The sequence below is a fragment of the Leptopilina heterotoma genome, unplaced genomic scaffold, assembly GCF_015476425.1.
Source record: "Leptopilina heterotoma isolate Lh14 unplaced genomic scaffold, ASM1547642v1 Lhet_36, whole genome shotgun sequence".
Classification (NCBI taxonomy): domain Eukaryota; kingdom Metazoa; phylum Arthropoda; class Insecta; order Hymenoptera; family Figitidae; genus Leptopilina; species Leptopilina heterotoma.
The window spans coordinates 1,029,825-1,056,653 of NW_025111040.1; the positions used below are offsets into that span (position 1 = coordinate 1,029,825).

The 26,829-nt window shown below is 20.3% G+C and overlaps 1 protein-coding gene across 3 annotated transcripts; it reads left to right on the forward strand.

Moving 5' to 3' along the window:
• The first annotated feature begins 130 nt into the window (after positions 1–130).
• LOC122505477 (NADPH--cytochrome P450 reductase) lies at positions 131–26,751 on the forward strand. 3 transcript variants are annotated; one of them, XM_043617129.1, is made up of 10 exons: positions 131–660; positions 11,273–11,481; positions 11,990–12,182; positions 14,460–14,609; positions 18,709–18,833; positions 19,126–19,314; positions 22,498–23,068; positions 23,700–23,961; positions 25,949–26,177; positions 26,305–26,751. In XM_043617129.1, exons 2-10 carry the CDS (start codon positions 11,306–11,308, stop codon positions 26,447–26,449), a joined length of 2,040 nt encoding a protein of 679 aa, XP_043473064.1. In that variant the 5' UTR covers positions 131–660; positions 11,273–11,305; the 3' UTR covers positions 26,450–26,751. The 3 variants fall into 3 exon arrangements, with proteins under 3 accessions (XP_043473064.1, XP_043473063.1, XP_043473065.1); XM_043617128.1 differs by lacking the exon at positions 131–660 and adding an exon at positions 4,780–4,840; XM_043617130.1 differs by lacking the exons at positions 131–660; positions 11,273–11,481; positions 11,990–12,182; positions 14,460–14,609 and adding an exon at positions 17,930–18,400.
• Positions 26,752–26,829: the final 78 nt, after the last annotated feature.

The following is a 26,829-nucleotide window of genomic DNA, read 5'->3' on the forward strand; positions in this document are numbered from 1 at the left end:
TTTTGCAATATTCGTTCGTTTTTTTGTTTGTTTTGTTGCTCTCCTTGGCGTTAAAAGGAGAGATGAATAAACTATAAGTTCAACACGTTTTCTGGCTGGTTGGACAAGTTTTTTATTGCCCTCGGTCCTAAGTTCAGTTTGCTTTCAGTGTCAGTCTGTTACTCTGTTTATCAATATATATTTTTTACAAGTAGTTTATCACATAGAAATTAAAATTATTTCACTTCTTACTTAAAATTCGAATATTTTACTACGTGTCTCCAATAGAAAATTCCCTCACTTTACTGTTAATTATGTTAATATTATTCAATTGGGAACTTTAGAGATTTTACATACATAATAAACAAAACATATTTTTATATATATTCGTTAATATTTCCAAGTGAAAATATACAAAATAATTATTAATAAATACAAATTTTTAATACTGTCAAGAATAGAAGAAAGATTTTTTATAAAATTTTTACATATCTCGCTTACAATTCTTTCTCTGATGGCTCTGATGTAAAAAATATATAAATTAAGATTAATATTGCCAGTGACGACATTGGCACTCGCATATCTGTATAACGTCGTTGAGAAAAGGGGGAAAAAAATAAAATAAAAAGTCTGTGAATTCGGCACATAAGCAACCAGTTCAACAAAAAGGAACATCTACCGGTGAGTTTTTTTTTAAAAAAAAAATTTCAACTTCAACAAGTGGTATTTGTAGTTGCGCAGACTTAAAATAAGTAAAATTTTTTGAAATGATTAATTATTATTACTAGAAAATAATGTAATCACGTGACTTTTTGTAATAAATAAATGAATAAGTAGAGATAAATTTTAATGAGTCGAATAGAACATTTTGTTATTAGTTTTGACAGTTTTAGGTTAGAAATATGTATATATTTTGATTTGCATATATATATAGGAAATTTGATTAATGTTTTGGTGTAGATAAAAGATTCTTCATTACATTATAATAAGTATTTATCGTATTTATCAAGTATACTAATTATATTGTTAGAATTATTGCTTTATATATATTTACTACATATTGTACTATTGTTTCAGGATAAGATTATTTAACAAAATAATTCCGTTTCTTTTCTTTTTTTTGTAAATTCCTTGAAAGTGATTATATCACTCTGATAATTATTAATGTCATCACCAGTCTCTAGACATAATAAATTTTACATTAATTTTCAGTTACCGATAAATAAACTTTATGTGAAGTCTGCGAGACTAAAATATATTTTATGTTTTATCGAAAAATTTATTGAATCTTTTAATTTTAAACGTCGGTTTTATTAAAAAATAATCTTTTTACTTGAAGACAATATTATTATTATTAATATTTTTATTATTAATTTTGCTATTATTATTATTTTTATTATTATTTCTGTTATCTTTACTACTTTATTATTTTAGTGTTCCTTTTTTGTCTTCGTTTTGAAATTTTTTTTCTAAATAAAACTTAAGATATTGGAATAGAAATTTTTACACATTAAACCACGGTTATTGAAGACTTTTGAATAATTCACATACAAGGTCAAAGTTCAAAATAGACCATTGCTACAATTTTAATGATATGAGAAAATTTAAAATATATTTCTACTGCTAATTTTCTTTTATCGGCATTTGGCAATTTGCAACGATATTAATGTATTAATAATTTATTATTAACCGTAAAATAATTATATGTTTAATGAAAAATAATATATTAATAACAATATTCTAGTAAATGTATATAATATTATTATTAATATAAATTATAATTATTTATACATTTTAAAAGTAGAAAAAATTGTTCTTTTTTTATTCATCATCTTCTTCTTCTTCTGTTTGCAGATATTTTTCGCGAAAACTATTGTAAATTTTCATAGCCACTGATTCTTCATTGCAAGGACTTTCCGAATCTGTTTCGTCTTCTATTTCTTTATTTTTCGCTGGAGTCGAAGAATTTTTAGTTCCTTTTGTCGACGCTTTTTTGTCGTTGACATTCTGTTCTAATTTACAAATTAAAAAATACAAAAATTAATCTCAAAAATTTTAATGAAATTCTTCTTAGAAACAATTCATCATTTTTGTTTTAAAATTCTTTTGAAACAATTCAATTATTTTCAAAATATTATTGGGAAATTTTTCGCAAGAATTTAATTATTTTCAAAATATTTTTGGAAAATTTTTCGCAAGAATTCAATTATTATCAAAATATTATTGAAAAATTTTTCGCAAGAATTCAATTATTTCAATAATTAATGAAATTCAAGTATTCACTAAATATACTATTTTAATAAAAATTCTCAAAAGAATGCAATTATTTTTAAAATATTTAAAAAAATTCTTCGCGAAAATTCAAAATTTTTCGAAGGTAATCAATAAATTATTTTCTTATACAATTTTAATTAAATTATTCGAAATAATTTAATTATTCTTTTAAGTTTTCATAAAATTTCATATTTGATAAATTATTTATTTTTATTTTCAAAAATTATAAATGTTTCAAAGATAAAATTATTTTCTTGTATTTATACCTGTATTTTTTGATTTTTTGTCAGACATGGCTTGAAATTTTCTTCTTTTCTCAATGAATTTTCATTCTTTAATAATAATAATTACAAAATTTTACATTTTTTTTTAAAAAGCCACATATTGATTTTTATGAATTTGAAAAACAAAAATTAAACAAGGAAAATGACACTGACTGAAAGTAGCTTTAAACGAATGATTAAAAAACAATTAAAAGCGTTGAGAAGAATTTCAATTTCTAAAATATTTCTATAGGTACCTATAAAGTGAAAATAAAATTGTTCAGTAAAAAAAAAAAAATAAATTGCCGAAGTAATTTTTTATTTTTTATGAAAATAATTGAATTCTGGCGAAGAGTTTTATTACAATTTTTTGAAAATTCTAATTAAATTCTATTTGAAGAATTTCTTTGAATTTTTTTTTAAATAATGGAGTTTTTTTTTAATGATTTTAATTAAACATTTTGAAAATAATTGAATTTTATGAACAATTTCTTTCAAGTTTATAAATCTTGTTTGTTAATAATTGAAATTAAACATTTAATTATTGAATATTTTATTAAAATTTTAGAAAATTATTGAATTATTTTGAAAAATTTTATAATGAATTAAGAAAAAAAATTGAATTTTATCGTGAAATTTTTTTTGAAAATAATTGAATTTCTGCAAAGAATTTTAATATTTATAATAAATAATTGAATTGCTTCAAAGGATTTTATTATTTAGGAAAATAATTGAATTATAAATAAAATTAAATTGTTATTCAAAGGATTTAAAAAATTTTAGAAAATAATTGAATTCTTTTGAAATTTTTTATTACGAATTAAGAAAAAAATTAACTTCTTTTGTGAAATTTTTTTTGAAAATGAGTGAATTTTTGCAAAGATATTTTATAACGAATTAAGAAATAAATTTAATTCTTTCATGAAATTTTTTTCTTAAAATAATTAAATTTTTGAATAAAATTTTCATTTTTCTAAAAATAATTAAATTCTTACGAAGAATGTTATTATTTATGAATATAATTGGATTCTTGCGAAGAATTTTATTAAAATTTTTGAAAATTAATAAACAAAAATAATTAATTAGTGAATTAGTTAATAATTGAATTTTTTTAAAGTTTGAATCTGAAATTATTCAAAAATTTATATTTGAAAATAATATACATATAAATACAATAATATAATAAAAAATATTTAAATTTATCACTTGATCGTCAAGAAAATAATAGTAATAATAGCAGTGAAAATAATTATTATGATAATTTTATATTTACTGATTTCTCAACTTTTTAATTTGTAGTCATTTAAAGTAATTGTCATAACTGCAGATTTATTCAAAATAATTGAGATCAGTGATTATGACGTCACGAGAATAAAATAATAATGGAAATAAATATTTATTATCGACAACTAAATTAAATTTGAAAAATCCAATTCAATTAATTTATTATATTACTAGTATTTACGATTCAGTTAATTTTCTCTTAAAAAAAGAAAGAGAAAATTTCTATTTAGAACAAAAAAATTAAAAAATTGGAACTATGTTGAACGAAGTTCCCTCTAATCACGATTCCACGTCATATACAAAGCAAAATTATTATTGCAACTAGAAAATGCGCAATGACTTGCTCATTTATTCTCCTTGAACGTCAAATTTTCTCTCTCTCTCTCTCTTTGGAAAGACTCACGCGGTGGCAAAACGGAATATTCGTAATAAAACTTGTTGGTACCGCACACGTTTCTTCGGTCAACTGACAAGTTTCTTTTCTTATATGACAGTAATGCATTAAACGTCGCGCAGAACGCGTGGTGTTTTTTTTTTTCTAAATAAAAATTTCGTCCGCAAAATTTTTAATTTTCCCTCAAGAAAAATAAAAAAATATTTGTTATTCATTTATTTTTTACGAACATGTACTCTATTAAATATTTTTAATAAAAACTAAAAACTAGATAATCAAAAAAATTGAAAGTATTAATTAAACATTAATTACAAATTATAAGTTATATTTAAATAAATATCAATATTTGTAAATTGATAAATACTAACATTAAATAGTTAATCGACAAATAACTTATACAATTTAAATATTAAAAAGACTTTAGTTAATAATTTTAACTTTCTAGTTGATAATAACAAGTTAATAATAAATAATAATTATTTCAAAACAACAACAACAACAATAAAAATTGATAAATTCGTGTTTATTGTGATAATATTTTTTTTTACAATTTATACGAAAAAAAATAAAGAATTTTGTCAAGTCAATTTATTTACTTTGTGCATAAAAAGAAAATTGTGAATTAAAAAAAATAATGGATTTACCGGTGAGTTTTAATTTTTGAATTAAATATTTTATTTTCTATTCTCTCTCTCTCTTTGGTGTTTATTTTTATTAAATTTAAAATTAGAGAAAGTGTTAAATTCATCATTATTACTTCAGCATCATTCTGTTAATTTATCTTTTACTTCCTCGTTCCTTAAATCGAAAGTCGTTTTATAATATTTAAAATAATGTGACAAAAATAATTCTTGTCTAAAAAAAATAATTTTAGTCAAAAACTTATTTTATACAAAAAAAATTATATCAGTCCCTAAAGTTCTGAAAACAAAATTTATTTGTTTCTTCTTCAGAGTAAAATTTTATTGCAATAATTTTGTGCCTTGTATAAAAAAATTAATTAAAAAGTTTCTAAATGTTGAATTTAAATTTAAAAATTTTATTTTATTTTATTTTTTTTTTTTTTCATTTTTATTTTCAGTAATTACAAAAAATCTTTATAATAAAAAATATTTCAAAACTTGTAGATAATTCTTAATTATTTTTATTATTATATCTTTTAAAGTTATTATTTTAAATATATTATTATTTTTTTGTAAATAATAATAATAATAATACTGCTACATAAAAATAACAATTTGAACTTAAAGGAGTCTTATAATTATGACTGATAAGGCCAATTTCACAACTTGCAATATATGTAATATTTTTTTAAGTTTCATTTTACACACAGAAAAAAATCGAATTTAAAAAATGAATTTCTAAAAATAGATTTTATTTATTTTTTCTCAAATAAAGCTGAATGTCAGTATAAGTTTGAAGGCTGGCTTAATAAATATAAAACAGTTTTTATGGTATTTGTATACTGATATTTTTTTCTTTTTTGTATTTCTAAAAATATATTCTAATATTAGACAAATTTATTCTTTTTAAATCGAATATATCGCAATTTTTTTCGTGCATTCACATTTTTTCTGTCATTTTTTTTTTATTTTTGTTAATTTTCTTTTGACTTTATTTTTCTTTTCCTTTTTTCTTAAATTTATTTATTTAAAGTTATAATAATAATAAAATTATTAAGTTTATTTATCTATAAGTTTTTTTAAAAATTAAAAAAGAAAATGTTCTGTAAAAATTACAAATTAAAAATTATGTAGATAGAGAAATTTTTATCAAAAATTGAAATGGCAATTTGGTCAATTTTTTTTTATTTGTTAAATCGGGTCAATTATAATTATCCTATAAAGCAAACACCTTCATTTCCACGTGATAACCAAATAACCTCGAGTTGAAAGTGCGTCATTTATCTCAGGGAAGATATTTATATGTAATTCCGAATACTGGAATTTACTATAATTATTTGAAAATTCATTCAAAAAAATATTTATTTTACAAAAATGCTTTCGTTATTTTTACTTATTTTCTTTTATTTATTTTTTTTACTATTATTTTTTAATATGCATTAAATAATAATTATTATTTTTATTATTTTATTATTTTTATTATTTTTATTTTTATTATATATTATATATTATATATTATATATTATATATTATATATTATATATTATATATTATATATTATATATTATATATTATATATTAAATAAGAATGATAATAAATAAATAAAAAATAAAAATAATAATAACAACAAACGATAAAAGAAAGAAAGTAGATAAAAATTCGAAAAGATGAGGAAAATTTGCTAGAATTACGTTGCAGTCACTATACTATGACGAACAAAGATTAATTTATTCAAATCTATATCATCATCGTGATCATCATCAAATACGAAAAAAAAATTAATAAAACATTCCGACACGTGGTATTTTGTAAAATGACACTGTTCGTTTAATTAGTATCTATATTTGAACAATAATTTTTTTTTTATTTTTCATTTCATTTTTTTTTACCAATTATGATAATAATTTTTTTTTTTTTAATTAAAAAAGTGTTGGGAGGTTTTCTTTTAAAAATGATATAAAAATTAAAGAATATTATGCTATTTAAAATTGACCTACAAGCTTTTGCAAAATTTTAAAGTGTCATCTTGCATAATGCAAAAGTTTGTTGAAGACACACGATGACCTGGAGTCAATTGTATGAAGTAATAGTTTTTTTAAAAAAAAAAAAATTTTTTTTTCCTTTTTTTTCATTTTATTACACTAAAAATAAAAATTAAATATATATTAATATATATTTGATAAAATGGAAATTCATATTTTATGGAAAAAACATAGAAATAATGTCGAGAAAGAAGACGCTTTTCGATGATTGGGAGAAATTTTCAAAATTTATGTAAAAACAAAAAATTTACAAATTTGTTTCGGTTTTTTCTTTTTTTTTTACTTACTTTAGGAAATATTCAATATTCTTCGAATTTTTATTTTTTAAATTAACTATTTTCTTCTTTTTCATCATCATCATTATTATCATCTAATTTTTATTATTAATATTATTACAAACTTCCTGACATTTTTTTTTACTCTGGGATAATTATTTAGTAACCCAATAATTTTTTGACGTTTTTAACTCTCCCCTCCAAAACTTTTTTTTTTATTTTTCATATATTCGGTTTGAAGATTTTTTTTTTGGTAACTATTTGTCTATATACAAATTGTATCTTAATTTAAAATTACAATTTGCATAATTAGAATAATATTCCATTCGATGTATATTATTATGTGGTTTTTTTTCTTTCTTTAATTTTCCTATATTTAAAATTATTTCTCTAACTTTATTCTTTATTGTTTAAAAAATATAATTTTTCTGACACTTTTTTTTAAATTAAAAAAAAATTAAGATCCTTATCTCGGTAATAAGATAAATTCTAAATTTTTTTTTGAAATTTAATTATTTTCAAAAATTTTAATTAGAATTCTTTAAAAATACGATTATGTTTCAAAATAATTTTTATAAAAGTAAAAAAAAAATTCGTTAAAAAATATATAATATGAATAATTTTTGTTAAACAAATATTTAAAAATTTATTTATTATTTAAAAAAAGAATAATTTTTGAAAAATTCAATTATCTTCTAAATTTTTAGTTACAAATTCTTCAAAAATACAATTCAATTATACAAAAATACAAAATAATTTTTAAAAGTGAAACAATAAAATTTTCTAAAATATAAAATTTAGGTATTTACTATTTTATTATTTTCTTATTTATTATTTATTTTAATAAAAATTTGACAATATTTCCAATTGTTTCAATTTTTTAAAATTATTTCCAGAATTCAACTAATTTTCAAAAAATTTTAATTACAATCCTTCAAAATAACCTCATTTTTTATGAATTTCCAAATTAATTTTTTTAAATTTCAATAATTTTTGTAAAATAAATTATTAAAATATATAAATTATAAATTAATTTTTGAAATAAAATTATTCAAAATTTTTAGTTTATGAATTTTTACAGAAAAAATAATACATTATTTTTGCAATTTGTATAATTATATAAATATTGTCTAAAATCAGTAGGTAAATAAATAATTTAAATAATTATAATTTTTTTATTTTCTTTTTTAATTTTTTTATTTATTTATTTGTTTTTTATTTTGCTTGTTTGTTTATTTATTTTTGATTGTCTGTTTGATTATTTTATTTATTTATTATTTATTTTTAGTTTATTAGTTTATTTATTTATTTATTTATTTATTTTTTTGTTTCTTTGTTTTTACTTAAAAGACAAATTTATTTTAAATTCAAAAATTTTCATGCGGAATGAATAATTTGAAGGAAAAGGAAAAGAAATAAAAGTGCTAATAATTTTGTCTACGTGACTGAAAAATAATATAAAACGATTTGGAGTAATTTATTCTTTTCGCCCTGTCATTGTTCATGTGATTCACACAACATAGCATTTCATTTATTAAAAAAAAAAAAAAAAAAAAAAAAAAAAAACAAGAATTATATATAGGTACTCTAATGTCTATAACAAGATCCATTAGGTGCATGTTGGAGAGATCCACGTGTCAAGCATTTTATTCATTATATATTGCATAATGATAATAGGCAGAAGTCATTTAGATGATGCAATCGTTTAGGTGATTTTTCACAATTTCCATTACAAGATTAATCGTGTCCAAGTCTATAATCTATTTTACGTATATGAATTATTATTTTCCGAACCTGTCATATTAGTACAAATCAATTATCGCGTATTTTGACGAGGAATTTTTTTCTATTCTTTAATTTTAATTTTTTTTTTTTGTTTATTTTTCTTTTCATTTTGTTTTGCTTGTTTCTTAATCGCTTTTTGTTTTTGTTTTTTTTTCGAATTTTTTAATAAATATTTTTTTATCTTCATTTTTAATTATAATTTTTTTTTAATTGATTTTTTATAGACATTAACAATTTTGTAAATTTTTATAAACAATTTAAAAATACCAAAAATGTTTCTTTGATTTTTTTTTGTAATATTAACAAAAAATGAGATTTTTAATATTTTTTATTACTTTTTGTTTGTTATTTTGCTTCTTTTTATAATTTATTTATTTATTCAAAAAGAATGGACTTTAACTATTTTGTAAATTTCTAAACGATTTAAAAATACAAAAAAAAAATATATTTACTTTGATTTTTTTTGTCATATTTTTCTTATTTTTATAAATAAATTATAAATATAAGCAAAATGAGTGACAAAAAAAACTTTTAAAAACTAATTTTTCTGTTAATATTTTGATTTATTTATTAAAATTAATAAATAAATAAATTTTTTATTTAATATTTTTAACTGCTTTTTGTTTGTTAGTTTGCTTATTTTTATTATTTATTTGATTGAAATAGAATAGACATTAACAATTTTGTAAATTTTTAAACAATTTAAAAATACAAAAAAAAGTTTCTTTAATTTTTTTGTAATATTAACAAACAAATTAGTTTTTAATCTTTTTTACTGTTTTTGTTTGTTATTTTTCTTATTTTTATAATTTATTTATTATTAATTTCCTAATAATTTCAATAATTTATTTATTTATTAAAAATACAAAAAAATGTTTCTTCTGATTTTTTTTGTTTAATTTTTAATATTTTTACTGCTATTGTTTGTTATTTTGTTTATTTTTATAATTTATTTATTTATTGAAATACATAATCCTTTGAAAAAAAAAAATAATTTGACTTTACTTAATTTCTCTTTTTATTGTCTTTGTAACTTTAATTTTTATTTTCTCTTATATGATTGATTCAATTTTCTTTTTTCTTTTCGTTGAATTTAATTTTTATTTTCTCTTTTCGGTTGTGAAATGAGCCTTGGTGAATTTTAAATTTTATCCTTGAGTGAAAAAAAAGTCTGCAACTTTCAACCATATAATAAAGATATAGAGAAAGAATATGTTTGTCAAGATCAAGGACAAGATCTTGACCCAAAATGATGAATGTAACTCAATAATTTATGGAAATAGGTGCTTAAAAATAAAAATTTATATACGAAAATAAAATTTTTTTATTTTTTTGTCATTTGAACCATTTTGACGTCACAGTTTTTAGCAAAAAAAACCGTGACGTCATAATAATTCAAATGCTTTTAAAAAAAAATTAATTTTACTTCAGAAAAGGAAAATAATTATTTATTTACAAAAAAAAAATGAAAAAATCCCCGAATATAAAATCGTAATTATTGATTTACGATATTAGATCAAAAAGAAAAATATGATTTCAAAATTACCTCTTGATATCAATTTGTTCATTTAATTACAGCTGTTGTTTGTTTAGTCGAGTGGAAATTTTATACAAATTACAAAAATAATAAGAAATCTCATCTCTGACATTTTATTGTTTACACATTTTTTTTACAGAATATTTTTTAATTCTGATTTTTGTTTTTTTTTTCAAGAAACTATTTATATTAGGTATTTTTATATAATTTATGGAAAAATGTATTTTTTTATTTATTTAGTTACTATTTCTATAATTTTACCCGAGTTATTTTATTTACTATTTTTATTTTTTTTTCAAATACTAATTTATTGTCTCTTTGTAATTAATTATTTTTGTAATGTAATTTATTACTTATTTATTTATATTTATTATTATTTATTATTGCAATTATTTATTTTATTTGAGAAAAAAAATCTATGTTATTTATTTTATTTGAGAAAAAAATCTCTATTAATTATTTTATTTGAGAAAAAAATTTCTATTAATTATTATATTCGAGAAAAAAATCTCTATTATTTATTTTATTTGAGAAAAAAATCTCTATTATTTATTTTATTTGAGAAAAAAAATCTATATATTAGTTATTTTTGGGTGAAAAAATTAAAAAAATATTATTTCCCTGCTATGAGGAAGTATTTTGAATTTTCGTTCTGTGCTGATTAAAAAAGAAAAATCTGACGAGGAAGAAGGAAAATTATTTTGTCTGTGTTAAAAATATAATAATGAGGAAATAAAATAATTTTGTGTGAAAAATATAATATTGAGGAAATAAAATTTTTGATTAATATTCTTCTTCTATTATTTTAATTGCAGAGTGTTGACGCGTCACAACCAAAAGCAATCAGAATGGCAGGCCCACCAATTTTGGAAGAGACTGATAGTACAAATATTGCAAGCGAACCATTTCTTAGCACTTACGATATTGCACTTCTTGTTATTCTCGTTTTAACTGGACTATGGTGGCTCATGAGGAGAAATAAACAAGATGAATATACGCCATCGACAAAATCCTACTCGATACAGTAAGTTTTATTTTTTTACCTTCTTAAAATTCTGTTTTATTAAATTTCAATTATTTTTACTCAATTTTATTTTATTTTACTTTTTTGTCTAAAAAAACATGTTCTTAAAGTTTTAATCGTTCAAAATAACGAAAATTTTTTCTCTTTCAATATTTTACAATATTATTGTATTTTAATTAGAAATAAAAAATAAATTCAACATTTATTGAGTAAATAAGTCATATTTTAAATTTGCAAATTAATATTTTGTACAAAAATTCAAAAAAGTAACAAAAAAATTCGTGCATTTGAACGTTGAAGACTTTAGGAACAAACAAAATTTTTTCAAACAATTTTTGGAATTTAGACAATAAAAATTATATTTCGGTAGTTTTTAATTATAATGTTAAATTTGACGAATTTTTGTCTTTATTTTGTTGGTGAATATTTAATAATTAGATGGATTGGATAAATTTTGGTTTTTGCATTTTTGGAAAATGGAAAATAATTGCTTTTTTCCTTTTTGCAGACCAACGTCATATACGGCAGTGACGCCTTCGGAAAATTCGTTTATCAAAAAACTCCAAAGTTCCGGACGTAGTTTGGTGGTATTTTATGGTAGTCAGACTGGTACTGGTGAAGAATTTGCAGGTCGACTTGCTAAAGAGGGAATTCGATACCGAATGAAAGGTATGGTTGCTGATCCTGAGGAATGTGATATGGTAAGCTCCTACCAAAATGAGTAAAAAAAAAAAGTTTTAAATTTTTAAATTGATGGAATTTTAATTTAATGATTTGAAAATTAAAAAAAACACTAAACATTATAATATTAAACCAAATTGCTTTCAATTAAAAATATTTCTGTTATAATGTTGAAATAATTAAATTCTTATAAAGAAATTTATCAAAATTTTTCAAAATAATTGAATTTCTGCGAAGAATGTTATAATCAATTTTTTTTAAATAATTGAATTCTTAGGAAAAATTTTATTAAAATAATATTAAAAATATTTTTAAACTCTCATAAATAATTTAATCAAAATTTTTCAAAGTAATTGAATTTCTATGAAGAATTTTATCAAATTTTTAAAAATACATTAAATTCTTTTGAGAAATTTTATTACAATTTTTTGAAATAATTCAATTCTTTCGAGAAATGTTATTAATTATAAAAATAATTGAAATCTCGGTAAGAATTTTGTTAAAATTTTATTAATAATAAGTGAATTCTTATAAAGAAGTTTTACCAAATTTCTGCTAAGAAATTTTATTATTTATGAAAAGAATTAAATTTTTTAAAATTATTTAAATAAATGTTTTCTTGTATAGAATTTTAGTGAAATTTTTCAAAATAATAAAATTTTTGCGAAGAATTTTATTGAAATTCTTTCAAATAATTTAAATCTAGCTAAGAATTTAATTTAAATTTTCAAAAATAATTAAATTTTTTTGAGGAGTTTAATTAAAATTGAATTGACATTATTTCAATTCTCATACAAAAATTATTCAGAATGTTTCAAAATAAATTAATTTTTGCGAAGAATTTTATCAAATTTAAAACAAAATTAAATTGTTTTCATCCATTTTTTTGAAATTGAATTGAAAATAATTGAATTCTTGCAAAAATTTGATTAATTATGAAAATAATTCAATTCTCATAAATAATTTTATCAAAATTTCCAAAGTTATTAAATTTCGGTGAAGAATTTTAATACAATTCTTTTATATAATTAAATTCATGCAGAAATTTTGAAAAATTATGAAAATAATTCAAATTTTGCTAAGAATTTAATTAAAATTATCAAAATTAATTGCATTTTTTTGAGGAATATAATCAAAATTTAGAAAAATAATTGAATTTCTGCGAAAAAAATTTTAAATTATTAAAATAATTGAACTTTTGCTAAGAATGTAATTTAAATTAACTGTAACTTTAACTTTTTCGAGGAATTTTAGTTCCATAAAGAATTTAATCAAAATTTTGCAAAATAATTGAATTTTTTGGAAGAATTTTAGCAAATTTAAAAAAATTGTATTTTTTTGAGAAATTTTATTGAAATTGCATTGAAAATAATTGAATTCCTGACAAGAATTCTATTAAAGTTTTTGAAAACAATAAGTAATTATAATTAATTAGTAAATATTAGTTAAAAATTTAATTTTAAAAATTTTTGAATCTGAAATTACTTTAAAATTTAATTGAAATTAATATTTGAAAATAAAAAAAGTTTTCTTTCTATTACAATTTATTTAAAATACTTAACAAAGAAGTATAGTTGAATATTTTCTACAAAACTGTTTATAACACTTTTGCTACGAAATTGAATTTTACAAGGCTAACAATTATTGTTTTCTTTCTATTTTTATTTTGTTTGCAACATTTATTTAAATAAACGTTGTATTTTAAAGAATTTTCCTTTTTTTCACTTTTGAAAATTATTTGTAAATCTAATGTTATTTTCGAAGAATTGTAACTAAAAATTTAGAAAAAAACTGAATTTTTCACAAATTAATCTATTTAAATAATTCAATTATCGTAGTTAAATTCTGACATATAGGAATTGATTGAAAAAAATATTTTCAATTTAATATTTAGAAAATAATTGTATATTGGAAGAATTGTAGAAATAATTAAATTTGAAAACGTTTTTCATTGAAATTATTTGAAATTTTAATTCCTATGAAAAAATAAATTAATTTTTAAATATTTGTTTAACAAAAATTTATTCCTGTTTCAAATAATTAAATTTTGAAATTTTTTTTTTCTTTCAAATTTATGTTATGCTAGTTTTTAAATAATGAAGTAATGATTTAAAGTAAAAAAAAAGCTAGAATTGGCCTTTTTTGTTGAAATAATATTAATATTTATAGAACGAAATTTGCAATGAAAAAGAAAAATTTGTTATTTAAAACAAAAATTAGACAGGTATAGAAATATGTAATGTATTTTAGAGAATAATTTTGTTGAAAACGAATATTTAATGATTCTTTTTTTTTAGGAAGAGTTAGTCAACTTGAAATCAATACCAAACAGTATGGCAGTATTTTGCATGGCTACTTATGGTGAAGGTGATCCAACAGACAATGCTATGGAATTCGTTGACTGGCTCAAAAATGGCGAAGGTGATCTTAGTGGATTAAATTACGCTGTACGTATAATTTTTCATTTATTACCTCGCAAATCAATTTTTTCCCCCATACTCACAGAGGGAAAAAATTGAAAAATTTATATTTTTACTACTATTATTTTTTTTACAACTGAAAAAACTAAAAACTAAACTTTATTATTATTATTACAATTATTATTGTCTCAATTGCACAATTTTCTGATACTCGTGAAAGCAAAAGTTCAAAGCTCGAGAATGTGAAAAACACAAATTGTTGATAATTATTGGTATGATTTGAATTCTTTTTTTTTCATTTTTGTAATCTAATGTTTACAATATTATTATTATTATTATTATTATTGACACGTTTTAATTAAAAAATGAAAAATGAAAAAGTAAATAACAAATTGAAACAGAGATATGAATTTGAAAAGAAGATCTTAAAAAAATCTTAAGCAAATAACTAGAATTGTAGATATATAAAAGTGTTTTTAAAAATTTTTTCGTGCATATTTGATGAAAGTTTATTAAAATTGTATTAAAAGTAATTAAATGTTGTCGAAGGATTCATTAAAATTTTCGAAAATAATATTGAATTTTTTTCGAGAAATTCAATTAAATTGAAAATATTTTAATTCTCATAGAGAATTTAATCAAAATTTTTGAAAATCCTATCTAATTAAACTCTTTTGAAGAATTTTTTTGTATTTTCTTTTTGAATATCAAATGGAGTTTCTTTAACAATTTTAATTGGAAATTTTGAAAGTACATAATTGGATTTTATAAAGAATTTCCTTCAAGTTTTTAAAATAATCATTTTTGTTAATAATTGAAATTAAACGTTTGATTATTGAATTTTCTTAAAATTTTTAGAAAATAATTAAATTCTTCTCAGAATTTTATTAAAATATTGAAAATAATTGAATTTTTTCAAAAAATGTCTTCAATTTTTTTTAATATAATCGATTTTATTGATAATTGTAATTAATAACTTTAATAATAAATTTTAATAACATTTTTGATAAAAAATTAAATTTTTTTTAACAATTTTATTAAAGTTTCTATAAATAATTACATTATTTTGAAGAATTTCTTTAAATTTTTTGATATATTTTCTTAACGAATTAAGAAAAAAATTGAATTCTTTCTTGAAATTCTTTTGCAAATAATTGAATTTTTCGAAAGATTTTGCTATTTAAAAAAAATAATTGAATTGTTTCGAAGGATTTATAAAAATTTCTTAAAATTCAACATTTTTTCTTCTCTTGTATGGCATGACGCTTCATTATTTTTGTGCTCTTCAAAAATAATTTACTTATTTAATAGTCTCCACCCTTTGGTAAAAAATCTAAAATTATGGAAAATTAGCAAAAATTCAAAAAACCGAATTTCTTAAAATTCAACATTTTTTCTTCTTTTTTATAGCAATTAGTTTCATTATTTTTGTGCTCTTCAAAAACACTTTACTTATTTAATAGTCTTTACCGTTTGGTAAAAAATAAAAAATTATCGAAAATTATCAAAAATTAAAAAATCTGAATTCCTTAAAATTCAACATTTTTTCTTCTTTTTTATAGCAATTAGTTTCAATATTTTTGTGCTCTTCAAAAATACTTTACTTATTTAATAGTCTCGACTCTTTGGTAAAAAATCTAAAATTAGCGAAAATTCAAAAAACCGAATTTCTTAAAATTCAACATTTTTTCTTCCTTTTTATGGCATTAAGCCTAGTTATTTTTGTGCTTTTCAAAAATACTTTACTTATTCAATAGTCCCCACCCTTTGGTAAAAAAATCTAAAATTATGGAAAATTAGCGAAAATTCAAAAAACCGAATTTCTTAAAATTCAACATTTTTTCTTTTCTTTTATGGCATTTAGCTTCATTATTTTTGTGCTTTTGGAAAATACTTTACTTATTTAATAGTCTCGACTCTTTGGTAAAAAAATCTAAAATTATCGAAAATTATCAAAAATTCAAAAATCCGAATTTCTTAAAATTCAACATTTTTTCCTCTCTTTTATGGGATTTAGCTTCATTATTTTTGTGCTTTTGGAAAATACTTTACTTATTAAATAGTCTCGACTCTTTGGTAAAAAATCTAAAGTTATCAAAAATTCAAAAATCCGAATTTCTTAAAATTCAACATTTTTTCCTCTCTTTTATGGGATTTAGCTTCATTATTTTTGTGCTTTTGGAAAATACTTTACTTATTAAATAGTCTCGACTCTTTGGTAAAAAATCTAAAGTTATCAAAAATTCAAAAATCCGAATTTCTTAAAATTCAACATTTTTTCCTCTCTTTTATGGGATTTAGCTTTATTATTATTTGAATTTCTATTTAAGAGAAAAAATGGAAAACTGAAAAATTTAGAAACTTTTAAAAATTTCAGGCCTTTTCCATAATTTCCCTGATTTCTAGAAGCCTTTTTAAAATTCCATACCATTTTCATGATTTCCAGATTCTGTAGGAACCCTGCTTTTGTCTGACTTTCTTCTAAATTATCGAATTCAGTGATTTCTGGGGTGAATTTGGTTAAGTTTTAAAATGATTAATTTCTATTTGAATTCGTTTTTTTTTAATTTAGAAAATCTGATGTTAATTTAATTCTTTTTTCGTTATGCACGGCAAAAAATATTTAGCTGGTTATATACAGATTTCACTTTAGTAGCGAAATTTTTCAGTGCTTCAATTAATACTTTCGTTATTCTAGAGAAACTTATCGCTATTTCAAGTAAAACTTTTTTCAATGTGTAACAATTATTATTTCTTAAAAAAGTATTTAAATTAAAATGGGTTTATAAAATAAGCAATGCAAAAGATGACCCAGATACTAATTGGAATTGTTCTATCCATAGTTTTAGTCTAGTAATGTAAATTCTATTTAAATTGAGACTATTGAGTGAAATTATTTGAATTTTAGTTAGTTAAATCTCTTTGTTAGGTAATAATAATTATTTCTTTAAAATTTTTTAAATTGTTTAAAATAAGCAGTTGCATACAACATTCCCGCGCGCTTGCGCGCGGATAGTGTGGCTAGTATAATAATAAAAATAATAATAGTAAAAATAAAAATAAGAGTAATAATGATAATAGTAGTGAAAATAACAATAAGGATAATAATAATAATGATGACTATAACAATGGTACCTGATAATAAATAATAATAATAATATTCTAGATAATAAACTAATAGAAAAATTTAGAAAAGTGGGAAAAAATTAAAAAATTCAAATTTAACTCGCTTGTGCCGTCTATCGTTGAATTGAGAAAATACTTTCATAAAGTGAACATAACCTGATTATTTCTTGCCTCATCATATATGTCACGTGCAAAAGCAAGCAATACATAATATAATTATAGAATGTGAATAGAAAAGTAATTAATTTTTTCGTACACGTTCAATGGTCGTTGACAATTATAATTTATAAATGTGCGTGAAAATTGAACATTACATAATAGAACTGACATGCAAATGAATCGATTAAGAAACTTTTCTATTATTTGTCTGTTAAAAGTCTCATTTTCTTTCTCTTCTTCTTCTTTTTCTATGTAATATAGAGAATTTTTATCCACTTATGTAAACAATTATCATTGAGACTAAAGGTCTTGAATGTTTGATATTTTCTATAGACGTTTAGTAATAGTTGAAGAAATTTTTCTTCTTCCTTTTTGTATTTATTAATATTTCACAAGATAAGGGTAAAAATTATTAGCGCGATAAAATGAAAATTAAATTAATTAGTAATTTTTTACAATTGTTTACTCGTCGATTACGTGTCAACGCACTCTTATGGGAAGGTAGTGAACTAATTTCTGCTCCAAAATTTAAGGTAGTGTTTTTCTTCTTTTTTATTTTTATATATGTATATATATTTGAATTAATAATTATTTATTTTATAATTATTATTTCATGATTTGTTTATAATTAATTTACACTCGTAATTATTTTATACAGTTTAACATTTTATTATTATTATTATTATTATTATTATTATTATTATTATTATTATTATTTTTACTATGGACAAATTATAATTAATTTGTTAGTGAATTTCGTAGAAAAGAAAAGATAGGTATTTTTCCAATTTTATAAAATTTTTAAAAAGTTGTTAATTTTTGATTTTGTTTTTATTTATAGGTTTTTGGACTTGGTAACAAGACGTACGAACATTACAATGAAGTGGCAATTTACATCGATCATAGATTGGAGCAGCTTGGCGCGACACGTGTTTATGAACTCGGTCTCGGCGATGACGATGCCAAGTGAGTATTTCATAATTTTCATGACAATTTTTTTTTACATAATTCTAAATAAGATTTATATTGTACATTTTTTATTTCTTTATTTTTTTATATTTATTTTTTCAATTGTTAACTTTTTAACTGTTTATTTATTAATAATTTTAATTGTTAATTTATTAAAACATGTTTTAGGGAATCGGAAATTTTTGTTGAAATTAAATTAAGAAAAGAAATTGGAATGAAAAGAAGTTTTAATTGAATTCATACTTGTAAAAATGTATTATTTTTAAAAATTGTTTTTTTCTTTTCACAGTATTGAAGACGATTTTATAACATGGAAGGACAAATTTTGGCCAGTTGTTTGTGAATTCTTTGGAATTGAAGGAATCAGCGAAGATGTGAGCATTCGTCAATATAAACTCACCGAACATGTCGATTTACCAGCCGATCGTATTTATCAAGGAGAAATTGCACGACTTCATTCTTTCAAAAATCAACGAGCGTAAGTTCATTTTTGTCTACTGTAGAATGTACTAAAATAAAAGTAATTTTAGTTTATTTTTTTAAATTAAAAATATTAATTTAAATTTTCGAATAATTTCAGATTCAAAATTAAAAAAAATGAAATTATTAACTAATTTACTAATTAATTATTAGTATTTATTGTTTTCACAAAATTTATATAAATTTCTTGTCAGGAATTCAATTATTTTTAAAAATTTTGTAAAATTCTACGCAAAAATTCAATTATTTTTAAAAATTTTGATTCAATTCTTTATGAGAATTGAAATATTTTCAATACAATTTTAATTGAATTCCTCGAAAAATTCAATTACTTTTGAAAATTGTAATTAAATTCTCAGCAAGAATTCTAGTATTTTAATAAATTATAACATTTCATTTTTATCAGGAATTTATTTATTTTAAAGAATTTAAAACAAATTCTTTGAATAAATTCAATTATTTTGAAAAATTTTGTTAAAATTATTATTTATGAGAATTTAATTATTTTTAATACAATTCTAATTGAATTCCTCGATAAAATTCAATTATTTTCGAAAATTTTAATTTAATTCTTAGCATTCTTTCAATTATTTTCATAATATATATAAAATTTTTCGCAGGAATTTAATTATTTTAAAGAATTTTTAAAAAATTCTTTGCAGAAACTCAATTAATTTGAAAAACTTCATGATTAAATAATTTATGAGAATTGAATTATTTTTATAATTAATAAAATTCTAGGCAGAAATTTAATTATTTTAAAAAATTCTTCACAGAATTTCCATTATTTTGAATAATTTTGTTAAAATTCTTTATAAGAATTCACTTATTTTAATAGAATTTTAATAAAATCCTTAACAAGAATTCAATTATTTTGAAAATTAATAACATTTCTCGACAGAATTCAATTATTTAAAAAAAATGTAATAAATTTTCGCCAAAGAATTTACATATCTACTTATTTAAAAAAAAAATATTAATCTTAACATTCTTCGCAGAAATTCAATTATTTTCAAAAATTTAATAAAATTCTTTTCACATTTTCAATTATTTTCAAAAATTTTGATTAAATTCTTTATGAGAATAGAAATATTAACAATGCAATTTTTATTAAATTTCTCAAAAAAAATGAATTATTAAATCGAAAATTTTAATAAAATTTTTATCAAAATTTCAATTATTTTCATATAATTTATAAAAATTTTTCACAGAAATTTAATTATTTTAAAGAATTTTAATAAAATTCTTTCAAAAATATTATTAATTTAAAAAAATTCAATAACATTTTTTATAAGAAAAAAATTAAATTAAATATTTTTAAAAAATTGAATTATTTTTCTAAATAATAAAATATTCTTCCTAAAAAATTCAATTACTTTTAATTTAATTTTAAAAAAATTCAATTTCCTCTAATGAATTAACTTATTTTTAAAGATTTTAGCGAAGTTTTTTGAACAAATTTAATTTTTTTGAAAAATTTGGATAAATTTATTTATAAGAATTCATATTCAAAATTATAAAAGAAATAATTTAATTTTAATATGATTTAAACTAAAATTTTTGACAATAATGAATTCCCGAGAGTAGGTACTTTTATTTTTTACGAAAGCAATTGTATTTCTTCTATAAATTTTATTATTATTTTTCAAATTATTTCAATTGCTGAGAAGCATTGTATTAAAATTTTTAAAAATAATTGCATTATTTCTTAAGTATTTTATTATTATTGAAAATAATGGAATTCTTACAAAGAAATTTATTATTTTTGAAACAATTGAATTCTTTGGAGGAATTGAATTAAAATTATTGTATTGATTTTAATTCAATTCTATTATAAAGAAATTAATCAAAATTTTTTATTGTAATTGAATTCCTTCGAAGAATATTAATAAATTAAAAATAATTGAATTCTGTCCAAGAATAGGAACTATATTAAAGGTTTTGACAATAATTGAATTTCTGTGAGCATTTTTATGAAAATCTTCAAAAATAATTGAATTTTTTCTTTATTGAAATTGTTTTAAAAATAATTGAAATCCTGTGAAGATTTTCATTAAAATTATTGGAAATAATTAATTAGTTAGGGGAATGTAGTCAAGGTTGGCCTACTGTCTAGGTAGGCCACTCGCGTTTTTTTGTCAAGTTCACTAGCGCCACCTACGCGCATTTTTGTCGAAGCTTGTCTTAGTGAAACCTAACTTTTTGTTCAATTACATTTTCGGAAAATCTAAAATTGTGTTTTCTGTGACGTCGGTACAAAAAAAGCTCAAAAAAAGTTTTGTGCATAATGTGAAAAACCATTAATAAAAGATAAAAAACAAATTGAATCGTCAAGGCAAGTATGCAGAAAATTTGTGGGACTCATGGTTGAAAGGAAAACAAAGTAAAAAATCGAATCCCGAAACGTATTTCTTTATGGTTACAACAATTCGGTAATGTTACTTACTGTCAAGGTCGGCCACTATGTGTTTAAAATGCGCAAAGATGAGGACGAGCTACTTCATTTGCAAAAACTGCAATTCTGTATAACTCATAATATAATTGATCATCTTATTAATAGTTTCATTTAATTTTATTAATATTTTAGTGCAAAATTTTTTTTTATTTATATTTATTTTTTTATATTGTTTATTTTTATTATTTTGTTATTTCATTAAGTTACAAACTGTAAACAATAAAGAATCAATTTTCCGTAACTCCAAACATGTTATTTTATTTTTTAACGATTAATGCCCTTTGAATTTTAAACATGGCCGACCTTGACTGTAATGGCCAACCTGGACTACAAATTTTTTTTTTTTTAAATCTTTATAACTTTTTCATTTTTAAACCTGTCAATTTACTTTGTACAGAAAAAATGTTCCTATTAAACAGGACTTTCCAACCATATACTTCAATTGTCCAAATTTATTTTTAAAAAAAAGTTATAAACAAAAGTCAAAAAGGTGGCCGACCTAGACTATGTTCCCCTACTTAATAAGTGAATATTTTCAATTTTTAATCTGAAATTAACAAAAAATTGATGTTGATATTTAAAAAAATAATATTTTGTTAATTTGAATTACATCAATTTGTACTTTAGTAAATTTATTCAAATTTCTTATTCTCATTACTTATGAGAAATATTAAAATAGATAATTTTGTATATTTTTAAAATAAAAATTAATTTTTTCCTTTGCAGTCCATTTGATGTGAAAAATCCATATTTAGCGCCATTGAAAGTAAACAGAGAATTGCATGGACCAAAATCAGAGCGCTCTTGTATGCATATTGAATTTGACATTGATGGTTCAAAAATGCGTTACGAAACTGGCGATCATTTAGCTGTTTATCCAGTGAATTGCTCATTATTGGTGAATAAAATTGGCGAGAAATGTAACGTTGATTTAGATACAATTATTACATTGACAAACACTGATGAAGAATCAACGAAGAAACATCCATTCCCATGTCCATGTTCATATAGAACGGCATTGACGCATTATTTAGATATCACTGGTCATCCACGAACGCATATTCTCAAGGAATTGGCCGAATATTGTTGCGATGCGGCAGATAAGGAGAAACTCAAACTCATGGCATCGACAACCGCCGAGGGCAAGGCACTTTACAATCAATGGATTATTCAGGAAAATAGAAATATTGTACATATTCTCGAAGATATTCCAAGTCTCAAACCTGCGCTCGATCATCTCTGTGAATTATTGCCTCGACTTCAGTGTCGTTACTATTCCATTTCTTCATCGCCAAAGGTGAATGGAAATTTTTATCTTCATTACCATTTATTTTTTAAACTTTTCTTTAATTGAACTGATTAGTAAACTATTTCGTAAATTTTAATAAAATGGATATTGAGACTTTTTCCGATTTTTATAGTGTGAAAAATAACTGTAGACAATTCTTTCAAAAATTATTTATCAAGAATCTTTCTAATTAAATCTTCGAAATTATTATTAAAATTATGAAAAAGATTTTTAATAATTAAAATTTTGTACAATTTAAATGAAAATAATTGATTTTTTTCTAGTATTTTAATTCAATTTTTGAAAATTAAGTTTTGTAGAATTTTAATTGCAAATTTTGAAAATAATAAATTGAATTCTCAAAAATTTTATTAAAAAATCTTTGAGTGTAAATTTAAAAATGAAAATTAATTAAGATTAGCATCTAAAAATTAAATTATAATATTTTTGAAGAAAGTAATTCTTAGAACTTTTTCTTTCTGATGTTTTAAAATTCAATTATTTTCAATATTTTTAATTACATTTTTCAGAACATTCAAATACCAATACTTTTTTGTATTTTCAATTGACTAAAGCGATTGTTTTTGCGCCTTAAAATCAATTCGAGGCCTGTAAAATTTATTTGATTTGTTCTTTGCAGCTTCATCCAACAACTGTGCATATAACGGCCGTTGTTGTTGAATATAAAACGCCAACTGGAAGAATTAATAAGGGAGTGACAACTTCATGGCTAAGGGAGAAACATCCTTCGGAGCCACCAAGTTTGGTTCCAATTTTTGTTCGTAAATCACAATTCCGTCTTCCACTTCGTACATCAACGCCAATAATAATGGTCGGTCCTGGAACGGGTCTTGCTCCATTCCGAGGATTCATTCAGGAACGCGATCTTGCCAGGAAAGAAGGTAATAAATATTTTTAATACAATTCAATTCCTTCTAAGAATTTTATTATAGATACATTTATGAAAACAATTAAATTCTTGCAAAGAATTTTATTAAAATTTTTGAAAATCCTAATTTAATTCTTTTGAGGAATTTCTTTAATAATTTTAATTGAAAATTTTGAAAAGAATTGAATTTTATGAACAATTTCTTTGAAGTTTTTAAAATAATCGTGTTTCTTAATAATTGAAATTATAAACATTTAATAATTGAATTTTATTAAAATTTTTAGAAAATAATTAAATTTTTCTAAGATTTTTAATTCATTCAAGGAATTTTATTAAAATATATAGAAAATAATTAAATTCTTTCGAAGAATACATACTATTTAAGCATTTGATAATAATTGAATTTTTTCAAAAAATTTCTCTAATTTATTGAATACTTTCGATTTTGTTTATAAATTAAAAACTATTAACATTTTATTTAAATTATTGGTAGAAAATTAAACTCTTTTAAACAATTTTCTTAGAGTTTTTGTAAATAATTAAATTGTTTTGAAGAATTCCTTTGTGTTTTTTTCAAAATAATGTAATTTTTTGAATAATTTTAATTGAAAATTTTTAAAATAATTAAATTGTATAAAGAATTTTTTTCAACTTTCTAAAATAATCGTGTCTGTTAATAATTGTAATTAAATATTTGATTATTAAAGTTTATTTTAAAATTGTATTGAAAATATTTGAATTCCTCAGAAGAATTCTATTATTTATAAAAAATAATGTAATTCGTGTGATGATTGTTAATATACCTACTTATAAATTTATAATTTAATTGTTTCGAAGAATTTACTAAAATTTTAGAAAATAATTGAATTCTTTTAAAAAATTTTATTACGAATTAAGAAAAAAATTGAATTCTTGCATTAAATTTTATTGAAAGAATTCCATTTTTTTCAAACTGTTTAAAAACATAATTTAATTCATGTGAGGAATTTTATAACGAATTAAAAAATGAATTGAATTCTTTCATGAAATTTTATTCAAAGAATTACATTTTCAAAATCTACTATTTTAATAAAATTTCTCAAAAGAATTCAATTAATTAAAAAAATGTAATAAAATTTCTTAAAAGAATCCAATTATTTAAAAAAAAATTTAATAAAATTCGTTGTAAGAATTCAATTATTCACATAAAAAATAAAATTCTTCACAGGATTTCAATTATTTAAAAGAAATGTAATAAAATTCGTTGCAAGAATTCAATTATTTTCATAAATAATAATATTCTTCAAAAGATTCCAAATATTTAAAAAAAATGTAATAAAAATTCGTTGCAAGACTTCAATTACTTTCCTAAATAATAAAGTTCTTCACAGGATTTTAATTATTTTTTAATACAATTTAAAGTAAATTCTTTGAAAAATATAATTAATTTCAAAAATTTTATTAAATTTCTTCGAAAAAAATAAATGAACAATTATCAATTATTTTTAATAATTTTTGCAAAAATTTTTAGAGAATTTTTAAATTCATTTGTTTACAATGACAAAATAATTGAATAAATGAATGTTTCTCAAAATTGAATTCTCAAAAAATATTTTATCAACAAATTTTTAAATAATTGTATTTTTTCAACTAATTTTAATAAAATTTTCAAGAATATTTACATTTTTCGAGGAATTCTGTTAAAATTGTGTTAAAGATAATTGAAATTCTACGATGAGTTTTATTATTTATTGAAATAATTGAATCTTTGTAAAAAATTTTATTATTTATGATAATAATTGAATTCTAGCAAAGAATTGTATTTAAATTTTTGAAAATATAAACAATAATAATTAATTATGTAGGTATTTAATAAGTGGATTTTGTAAATTTTAATTATGAAATTATTTAAAAATTTACATTTGAAAATGAAAAAATTATAAAATAAATAAATAAAAATAAAATAATAAATAAAATAAGTAATATTTTAATTATAAAAATTAATTTTATATTCGAAATAGGAAAAGAAGTAGGAGAGACGATTTTATATTTTGGATGCAGAAAGAGTGCAGAAGATTTCTTATATAAAGAAGAACTCGAGGAATATGTAAAGAGTGGGACTCTCACTTTGCACACGGCATTTAGTCGAGAGCAGGAGCACAAAATTTATGTAACACACTTATTAGAAAAGAATGACGACGAATTGTGGAATGTAATTGGAGAAAAAAATGGCCACATCTACGTGTGCGGGTAAGTTAAATTTAAAAACTTAATTTTATTAATAAAATCAATTTTTGAATTTATTTATATTTATTAATAAATAAATTTAAAAATTGATTTGACAATGAATTAATTAACTGAATAACTAATTTTCCAGTGATGCACGAAATATGGCTCGCGATGTACACAATATTTTATTGAAAGTCGTAATGCAAAAGGGAAAAATGACAGAAATGGAGGCGCAGGATTACATAAAGAAAATGGATACACAAAAACGTTATTCAAGTGATGTTTGGAGCTGAATTTTATTTTCTTTCTATTTTATAATATAGGATACGTTCGCCTAAAGAAAATGTTGGTGTCATATAGAAGAAAAAATTGTTTCTATCCATATAATAGTTTACTTACAGTATGAAGAAATTTAAGAGAAAAAAAAGTTCAAATCATTAAAAATGTGAATCAATTTAGAAATAATTAAGAACAATAATCAATTTCTTGCTTTACTAAAGAGGTTGATGTAAAAAACGAACACTGTCATTTTGACAAGTTATAGTTTCATTTGTAATATTGTAAATATATTTAGTAAAAAATATTGTGATAAAGATATTTTGGCGGTCAAAGTTTTTACTGCTAAAAAAGAATAGCAAATGTAAAATGTTTTAAAGAAAAAAAATTTTCTCTG